The following is a 10,114-nucleotide window of genomic DNA, read 5'->3' as shown; positions in this document are numbered from 1 at the left end:
ATTTAAATTAAATTTTTTCCCCATCCTCGCTTTCTGTCTACCGACCAAATGGAGGATAAATATTTAGGCTCAAGTCCGCCATTCTAAGTATGTATCGTAGCATAGGTGTGGATCATTTGCACTGATATTTTTACTGAGAAAAATTTCATATATTCAAATTATATTATTACAATGTTTTTTTAAAAAACAATATTATTGTAACATTGGACCTATTCCATGAGTTAACGATATAAATTACAATATATTCTTTGGTGAACTAAAATACTTCAACCAAATACAGTTTTTATGTTGTGATTTTTCTATCTTATAGTAACAAACAAAAAGGTTTTCTTTGACAAGAGAAATTTTTTTATATTAATTTGAATCAATAAATATATCTTAGATATATTTACTCAACCTGGGTGTGGATATAAGTTCCTTAAATTTCAAGAAGTCTTTTAATAGTTCGAAACTAAAAGGGATCTAAATAGGTCAACATAATAGGCTGGTCCAGTTTTTGTAACGTATAATTAAAAATTCCACAAGGTATTCTAATTGTATTATGCTATGATAAAAAATACTTATGCAAGTGTATTAACTGGAATTGATGCCCACTGATTGAATGAGCTGAAAGTTCTGAGAGAACGAAACATGCAGATTTGGCTCCAAATTTTAGAAGAACCATCATTTGTGCTGATGGAATCAAATCCTTTGATTTCAGGCAGAACCTTCTGTTCTATGCATTGCAATTCTCTTAATTATGTAAAGTAAAAAGGGTTTATTCCGTTACCGAATTTTGACCCGCACTTAAATAAGTTATGTGGAATGTATTCTAATATCAATTATTATATAGTAGTTTAATGATTTATTTGGGAGCTGTTTGTGACAAGTGATGAGTGCAAGAAAGAGGATTGTTGTGGGCCATTTAATGTGGAAATGGCATATTCTTAACCTCATAGCTTGGAAATTAAACTATGGATTGTCTATACAAAGTTAACAGGAAATATCACGGTGAAAAAGAAGAGCACAACTTTGTTTTTGGCTCAAGACTTGAGAAAGGTTATCAAGAAGGAACTTAAAACTATTTCCAAGTTGAAAAGAGAGAGTGATCGACATATTAACATAGTATATTATATTATTATCACCTTTAGGAAACTAATACACAGTAATCGTTAGTTTTTGTTCATAGATTTGTGGTTATTGATATTCTTAAGCATCCATAGCATGAATTGGCATAATATTTTTGTCGCCACATAAAAATAAATAATATGTGTTAAAAGATAAAGAAAAAGGCGATTGATGTGATGTGACAAAAAAGAAATAAAAACCGTGACTAAAATATACAGTTGTATAAAAATAAAAAAGTTTAATTAAGTAGTTTTAATTTAAAATTAAATGTAACTAATTTAAATTATTAAATATAATTAAGATATGCGCATAAATTAATTTAAATTACATTTTTATAGATATATATTATTAAAAAGAATTACGAATTTTCTAACTACCAAACAATGCATAAATTTCAAATATAGTATTAGATATGGTGGCTGAATCAAAACTGAGTTAGCCAAGAGAATAGAAACATGAATAGAAGACACCATCATTCACAATTTGACCAATTGAGTTGGCCAATTAAGAGAAAGACTTGTGAACCAATTATAGAAAAAGTAATGAGTAAAAATATGTTTGATAAAGTTTTTCAACTAAAAATTAATTTTATTAACTGAAGCTGTAGACAAACTCTTACAACCTACCTTTCTCCTTTGAATTTGGAATCCATGAGTACCACGTGCACCCCATATTCACCATTTCATTCCAAAAAAGTACACATTATCTTCCCAAGCAATTGAATTTTTACATTTATATTAAAATAAAAATTTCATTTAAATTAAAAAATAATAACATTTATAATTTTACACTTAAATTTTGTGAAGCAAATAATTATCTCATTGTTGCCCGTTCGTCTTGGGGCAGCTTCTCCCTTACCGACAACACAAACAAACATCCCTCTCGGGCAGTTCTATTCTACCCGTTTCACACTCGCTCTCTCCACTATAAATGCTCCATTTCACCGCTTACGGAATCACCCGGTTCCACACTTTAATTTCGCAGGGAAAATGTGGCTCCATCTGAGAAAATGACACTAACTTAGCTATTAGTAGCCATAGTTGAATTTTCTCCATAACTTAGTGTGCTCACCGTGCCGTTGAATTTTGCTGAAGGCGAAGGGAAAGAGAAGAGAGCATGTGGAAGCTCGCGCGACTCGCTGCCGCCGCGAATCTCGCACGATCGCGGCGATTCTCCACCGTGATTCCTGGTCCGTGCATTGTTCACAAGCGCGGTGCTGACATACTCCACGATCCCTGGTTCAACAAGGTTTTTCACGTCACTACACTTGCTCTTCAACTCCGCTTTCTGTTTTCTACTAGTTTCTCTGTCTTGCCAGCTTCCTATTCACTTCAATTAAGCAAAAACTGTTCGTGCTTGAAAGCCTAAATTTATTTTTGTTGTTGTTGTTGTTGTTATTATTATTTTCGAATTTTCGGACTCGCAATAAGAATTCGTATATATAGTAATTTTTTTTATTGAAAATAATAAGATATAATTTTATTATTATTGTTGTTGTAGTTATTGTTTTTGCAATTTTGTTTTTAATTTAGGATATGGAATGGTATAATTTTGAATAAGAACTTATTATTTTTTAATTTTTTAACATGTGATTTTGGGCACAGGGTAGCGAAATCGCTATTATTATTATTATCTGGTGATTTTGGTTTTTGTTTGAGTTAATGAGAACGTGCGTTGACGACTCTGAAATCAGTTTAGATTGTTAATTAATAAGTGTCTATATGATTACGTGAAAATAGAAGCTAATAAGCAAAATTTGTAAAATAAGAGGAAAAAAGCGAGTTATTCAGTATCGTTGAAGTTTTCCGTTTTATGTGAATAAAGTTTGGTTGAATGCTGAATATGCATTCGTGACAAAAATGGTGCTTCTTAGACTTAGTTCTCATGGCTTTTTGGTTTTACGTAATCTTTGGGACGATGTGAAATTGGCAATGAAGTCTTTCATCACGGTTTTCTTCAGGATTCCCAACCTCTGATTTATTTATTTATTTATTTTTGAAATTTTTGGAATGCAGGATACTGGGTTTCCTTACACTGAAAGGGATAGATTGGGGCTTCGGGGCCTCCTTCCTCCACGTGTTATATCCTTTGAGCAACAATATGATCGCTTTAGTAAGTTTGAGACCTACTCTTCTAATATTTATTAATCAGGATACTTAAGTTGTGTTCATTTTGCCCATCTTCTGATAGCCATATTATCTACTTTGCTAGTGTGTTTGGGTTCAAGCATTTTAACCGTTTTGTAGTTTTATTCTTCAGCAATATTTGATAAGCAAATGTTTTATTTTTCCCCAGTGAATTCCTTCCGATCTTTGGAGAAGAATACTCAGGGGCAACCAGATAAAGTTGTTTCCCTAGCAAAATGGAGAATCTTAAATAGGTTGCATGACAGGAACGAGACTTTGTACTACAGAGTGAGTTAAATGATGAAGTTTGTGTTTTTTGTTTTTTGAACTGAATTGCTTGTTAGTGCAAGAGTGTAATTGATAAATGATTCTTACATCGTTATATTTCATTTCTTTTCAGGTTCTTATTGATAATATTAAAGAGTTTGCTCCAATAATATATACTCCTACAGTTGGATTAGTGTGTCAAAATTATTCAGGCTTATTTAGACGACCACGCGGAATGTATTTTAGTGCGAAAGATAAAGGAGAGATGATGTCAATGATCTACAACTGGCCAGCTCATCAGGTATCAAATTAGGTTTGTTAAAAATGCAGTAGTATCATTTTCTTTTTTGTTCAGTATTTTAATTGGAAACAGTCGTTTTTCTTTCATTCTTTCCTTCTAATCACTGCACAGTATTATTCATTGTGAAGTTTTAAACTATTGAAACACTTACTTGATTTCTCTAATTCTAATGCTGAATTTTGTATATTTCCACTCCTTGAGTGGTAGATAAACACATATTCAGTTGGCTTGAATTTGTGATAATTTCCTCTTATTTAGTTTAATAAAATGATTCTCAGTAAGTTATACGTCAAAATTTTCAATTCTGTTAAAGGAACCAGTTCAGTTATAGAATGCAATATATTTTTTTAACAGTTTGTATGGATCCAGATAAATTATCATTTTTTTAAAATTGTGTTGTTGATGATTTTGACATTACTTGCTACAGCATAAATGTTCTCATAGTTTCTTTTGAATTTTTCATGAGCATTCCCTTTTAAGAAAGGTTAGTGTAGGTTTCTAATTTAGAGGTTTGTGAAACATCAAGAAAACTTAGGGGTGTTTGGAGTATTTTATTTATTAATTTATTGTAATGATAGGTAGATTCAATAATGTTTCCAAAATCAGTACCGTGTATAAAAATTGATACTCATTTTCATGTTGTTGGCTTGCAATTGCTTATTCATCATGTTTGGTTTTTATCATCTTATTGCTCTGTTGCAGGTAGACATGATTGTCTTGACAGATGGAAGTCGAATTCTTGGCTTAGGTGACCTAGGAGTTCAGGGAATTGGAATACCCATAGGAAAACTTGATGTATATGTTGCTGCGGCTGGTATCAATCCGCAAAGAGTATGCTTCTTTTTATCTCTTTCTGTCTATTGTTTTTTGTCTCAATCTTTGGATGTTTATGTCTGTGTATGGTGGCATAGATCTGGTGGGTGTTAACGCATGGATGGTAGTCTTGGGTTAGGAGCATTCTTAACCTTTTTGCTGTGGATATGATTATTATTTATGTTCGCATAGATATAATTTCATTAATGCTTGTGATTTTATCATGTGTAGTTTCAGGTGCCTTCAATAAATTACTTGAAATTGTCTTCATAACATTTTGACTTCATTAAGATTGTGGAATAATATGCCAATTAGGTTTCTTTTATTTAACTAATTGATAAAGGCACTCTTGTTACCTCACCATGTGTTGTTTTTCCAACTGTGGCAGATACTTCCAGTCATGCTGGATGTTGGCACCAATAATGAAAAGCTACTCGAAGACCGCCTTTGTGAGTAAAATTCTGTTCTTTTAGATCTTTTGCTTTCTTATTTATTGCTGTTATTTGTTTCATTAATTTATTTTTGGCCGATGATAAAGGAAGACATTTCATGTTGTGGGGGGGGGGGGTGGTTACAATTTTTTTTTATATATTTAGAATCACAAAATGACTAAGTTTTCATATCTATAATAAACTGTGAAAGATTAGGATTAATCACCTTATTTCTTTTCTTTGCTCGCATTACTACTATAAAAGCTTAAGAATCTTTAGAATTAACCTACCTTACTTCTCAACCTTTCACATACTGGCTCATCTAACCCTGGCTAGGCCTGTAAATTTAGAGTTGTTACTCCACTAAAACTCCTTACTAAAGAAGAATTTTCCATAGGCATAGTCACTTATTCAATTGAGTTGTCTCTATCTTCAGAATTAAAAATGAACATATTAATTTGATCATCAATAAGTTCCAGGATCATAATTTTTCAAGTTTTGAGTCAGCCCCACCAGCTCAGCCTCTGCCATTGCTAGGCACTAATGTTTTATTTGTAAAAGAAGGAAGATGTCATGTTTGTCAGTTTCATCTGTCAGCATCCTAGATTTATGGAGTTGCATTTGAAAAATATGACCCTGTACTTAACACAATGTTTTCAGTGTGTGATTATTTGATTGCTTTGACATTCTTGAATTTTTGCAAAACTTGCCTAGTAATTTTTTGCCAAAATTCTATCTATACTTTTTCTTATGCAAAAGTGAACCTATTAGCTTAAATAAAATGACATCAATAAAGTCAAATAAAAGACTGTCCCATGTACAAAATTTTGACATGTTCCTTTGGATTTGAATATGTGCAGTATATTATATCTTTTTGATTGATTTCTTGACTTGTTTGTGATTACTTTATCCTTGATTTGTAATTTTATTGTCAAAATGCAAAGACTATACCAAAAGTTAGCATGCATCTTAGTTGATTTCATGAAGGAAATGACATTTTTTCACTTTGACTTGATGTGGCAGATTTAGGACTTCGACAACCAAGGTTGGAAGGTGAAGAGTATCTACTAATTGTGGATGAATTCATGGAAGCTGTTCATGCTCGATGGCCGAAGGCTATTGTGCAGGTCAGTTACTTTTTGTTTGTTTTTTCTTGCTTTCCTGTTAATACATGCAGATTTATATTTATTCTGGAAGATAATACTCTCAACATTCTATTTAGATTTTGTCAAAATTGTAACTTAATTGTTGTGCTAATTTTATCAGTTTGAGGATTTCCAAATGAAGTGGGCTTTTGAAACCCTGGAAAGATATCATAAAAGGTTTTGCATGTTTAATGATGATATACAGGTGAGAAATTGATATTAAATATTGTCACTGTAAAATCTTCAAGGTGTTATCTAACACACTGTCCTATAGGGCACTGCTGGTGTTGCACTTGCTGGATTATTGGGAACTGTAAGAGCCCAAGGCCGACCATTGTCTGATTTTGTGAACCAAAAGATAGTTGTCGTTGGAGCTGGCAGGTACTTGCAAAACTGATTATGATGAACATAATATTGGGTGTCCAATTTCTTTTGTTGATTGTTGTTCGATTACACTCCTCACTGTAGCTACTTTCTGCCTCAAGCCTTTTTTTTCCTGGATTGCAGTGCAGGGCTTGGGGTTCTAAAAATGGCCATCCAGGCAGTTGCGAAGATATCTGGTTGCAGTGAATTAGCTGCCAAAAGTCAATTCTATTTGATTGATAAAGATGTATGCTTTCACAATCTTTACTTACATTGTCAGTCCTTCAAGTTACAATGCTTGAATACCATAATTTTGTTGACTTTTATAACCTTAATAAAATGTCCTTTTCAATTATGATTTTGACAGAACGTATTGTGATCTAAAAATCGTTTTAATTATATTTTTTTTTTCATCATATTATTTGCCTTGATTTGTCTTCACATCTCATGCTGTTGGCATGAGTAAAAAAATAAATAATTGTGTGCAATAAAGTTTTTTATGCTGGTCTTTAATATTTGTCTGTTGTTGGACAAAGTTTGATAACAATGCTATCTTTTTATGCAGGGTCTAGTCACGACAGAAAGGAGCAATCTAGATCCAGCCGCAGCCCCATTTGCTAAAAATCCAAGAGACATTGAGGGGCTGACTGAGGGTGCTAGTATAATTGAAGTGGTAAGTGTTGAGATTCATTAAGTACAATTCTTTTTGCTCAAGGCTCTACTCTTATGACATTGAAAATAATTATTTTGGTGTAAAAGGACTTAACCTCTTTACTATATTGATGCTAATTTTAAGGATTATGCATGCTCGAATGTCCAATTGTCCATCCTTTAATTGTTAAACATATTGATCTGTAGGTTAAGAAGGTTAAGCCACATGTGCTTCTTGGTTTGTCTGGCGTTGGTGGAATTTTCAATGAGGAGGTAATTAAATTCTACAATGTAACTTTAATCATGTCATACTCTTCAGGGAGGTATATTAAATGCATAAATGTAATAGACATCTTTGACAGCTTTGGGTACTGTGTGAACTTTTCTGCAATTGAGTTTCTTAATTTTAATGGTTGAGATTCGACTCAGGTGCTTAAGGCAATGAGAGAATCTGTTTCAACAAAACCTGCTATCTTTGCCATGTCTAATCCCACCATGAATGGTTTGTTTGTACAAGGCTTATCATGCACTCATAGTTCCTTAATAATGTTTGTGCCTTTTTATTTTGACATTTTTTTTTCTGTATTATGGGGGACAGCTGAGTGCACTGCTATTGATGCTTTTGCTCATGCTGGGGATAAAATAGTGTTTGCAAGTGGGAGCCCTTTTGAAAATGTAGATCTTGGTAATTACCTCTTTCTTTGGTTAGATATCTTGTGTAGTAAAGATTTTCCTCAGCTGTTAAAGAATCTTAAATTAAAATTTTGTCCAGGTAATGGAAGAATGGGCCATGTAAATCAAGCAAACAACATGTACCTGTTCCCAGGGTAGGACATATCTTCTTGGCTTATATCTTCTCATGAATTATGCCTGTCAATTGAAATATTGGTGTAACTTCAAGTTTAACCTTCTCATCCCAGAATTGGTTTGGGAACTCTTCTGTCGGGTGCTCGACTTATAACAGATGGAATGTTGCAGGCAGCTGCTGAATGGTATTACGTTAATTTGGAAAATTGTTCCTTTTTTATTAACTAAAGTTATTGGAACTAGCATTCATGGAGGTTTGGCAAAATATCTTGAGACTACAAGCATAGTGATTGAATAGTGTGTCCTTGTCTTGTGTGTTTTCCATCATCTTTCCTGTTCTCTATATTTTTTCCCTTTGAAATCTATTCTATATAGGTCCTATATTTGGGCATTTATATTCTTTCCCAGAAAAGCATATGGACTACATGGTAATCCCATGCACTTGCAATTGGTTTTCAAGTCCTATTTTATCTTCAGTGCCTTCAAGTTTATATAATGAAAATTAAATCGCTTATTTCATTTGATTAAATTCCATTTTCCTTTCAATTTTCCCAGTTCTGCATCACTTGATTCTTTTAAAATAAATTACTAACATATTGACCACCGTGCAGCCTTGCTTCATACATGGCGGAGGAAGATATCTTGAATGGAATTTTGTATCCATCCATTAATAGGTAATATTCCTTTTTTCCCTTTATATCTTTTGATTTTCATTTTTACTTGGCTTGGCTTTTCCTGTTGGCTTTTACAATGAGCCGGACCAATGAATTTGCAGTTTTTATATATTACAAACTTAAACCGTGTTGAGATGACTTTTACTCTGCTTTACCTTTATATCTAGGATTTAGATGCCAAATTTGGCCCGGAATATCTTAACAATATCGATGTTAATCTACTCCTCTCTTAAAAAAGATGTTCAGTCATTTCTTAATCGTAAAAGCTTCTAATATGGATAAAAAGATGTGTATTCCGTGTTTTCCCAAGAGAAAATGGTCTTGATTTGGCAGTTAAGAAGCTAAACAATTTTCAATAGCTGATATTATGGCCTTCACTTATTAACGCTACTTTGCATGCCACAGCATAAGAAATGTTACAGCAGAGGTTGGGGCTGCCGTGCTTCGAGCAGCAGTTGAAGAAGAACTGGCAGAGGGGCATGGCGATGTAGGACCCAGAGAACTGTCCCACATGTCAAAAGTATGGAAAATTCAGATTACTCATCTTTATGATATATTAAAAGTTCTGGTAGAATGTGCCGCTAAGTTTTGCATGCGATCAATGTAGAATGCGTTGACATCTCAACAATGCAAAATTAATGAGAATTGCTAACTGGTAGTTAGTGTTGCAGGATGAGACTGTGGAGTACGTCCGAAGCAATATGTGGTACCCTGTGTATTCTCCTCTTGTTCATGAAAAATGATGTCCTGTCTGTATGTACTATATTTATTAGGCTCGCTGCAATTCACGTCGCAAAATGTTGCAGCCAAGCTTTTTCTGTCTTTGGTTTCTAACCTAATATTCTTAATTCCTGTTTCATGAGCAGCAACGTTGTGTATTGCATGGCAAATAGCGAAATGGGGAAATCTGTCTCCATTCGTTTCGGCCGTAAATTATTGTATTAGACATTGAAATTTGACTTTTTAAAGTTCGTATATATTAGTGTCTATGTTGGAGATAGTTGATGGTTGCTGTGTAACGTTGATGACCGCTATCGGTGGTGGATAGTTTCGTTATTTACACTTTGTGTAGCATTTTTTATGCAATATGTTTGAACTCGACCCCAAACTTAGAACTTCGGAATTCCTCATCACTAGCAGCTTACTATTGCCATTTGATAAGCTCTTTTAAAATATTGGGAGTATTTACCTCCGTTTTATATGCTCACTAGAAATTTAATATCAGTTTTACCTCTACTAATGATGAGTAAACTTTGGATTAACATGTGCTGTTAGGCAAATAGGTTATCACGATAATAATGATTACTAGTCAATTAACTATATATATATATATATATCAACGAAAAATTTTGTCCCGTGTTCATCGTAGGTGTAAAGATTGGATCCGGATTCTCTAACAATTTTCTCTCCATTCTTTTTTCAGCAAATA

The 10,114-nt window shown here is 33.3% G+C and overlaps 1 protein-coding gene across 1 annotated transcript; it reads left to right on the top strand.

Annotated features, from left to right (window-relative positions):
• The first annotated feature begins 2,064 nt into the window (after positions 1–2,064).
• LOC113849288 (NAD-dependent malic enzyme 2, mitochondrial-like) lies at positions 2,065–9,882 on the top strand. The gene is made up of 19 exons (XM_027479077.1): positions 2,065–2,355; positions 3,123–3,219; positions 3,403–3,521; positions 3,634–3,801; positions 4,504–4,632; positions 5,003–5,063; positions 6,069–6,172; positions 6,312–6,395; positions 6,465–6,571; positions 6,698–6,800; positions 7,119–7,226; positions 7,412–7,477; positions 7,634–7,706; positions 7,803–7,889; positions 7,977–8,031; positions 8,125–8,196; positions 8,623–8,685; positions 9,091–9,205; positions 9,357–9,882. Exons 1-19 carry the CDS (start codon positions 2,224–2,226, stop codon positions 9,426–9,428), a joined length of 1,815 nt encoding a protein of 604 aa, XP_027334878.1. The 5' UTR covers positions 2,065–2,223; the 3' UTR covers positions 9,429–9,882.
• Positions 9,883–10,114: the final 232 nt, after the last annotated feature.

This window comes from Abrus precatorius, unplaced genomic scaffold (genome assembly GCF_003935025.1).
Source record: "Abrus precatorius isolate BTA unplaced genomic scaffold, Abrus_2018 Scaffold9, whole genome shotgun sequence".
NCBI lineage: Eukaryota > Viridiplantae > Streptophyta > Magnoliopsida > Fabales > Fabaceae > Abrus > Abrus precatorius.
This window is presented reverse-complemented; position numbering and strand designations above follow the sequence as displayed.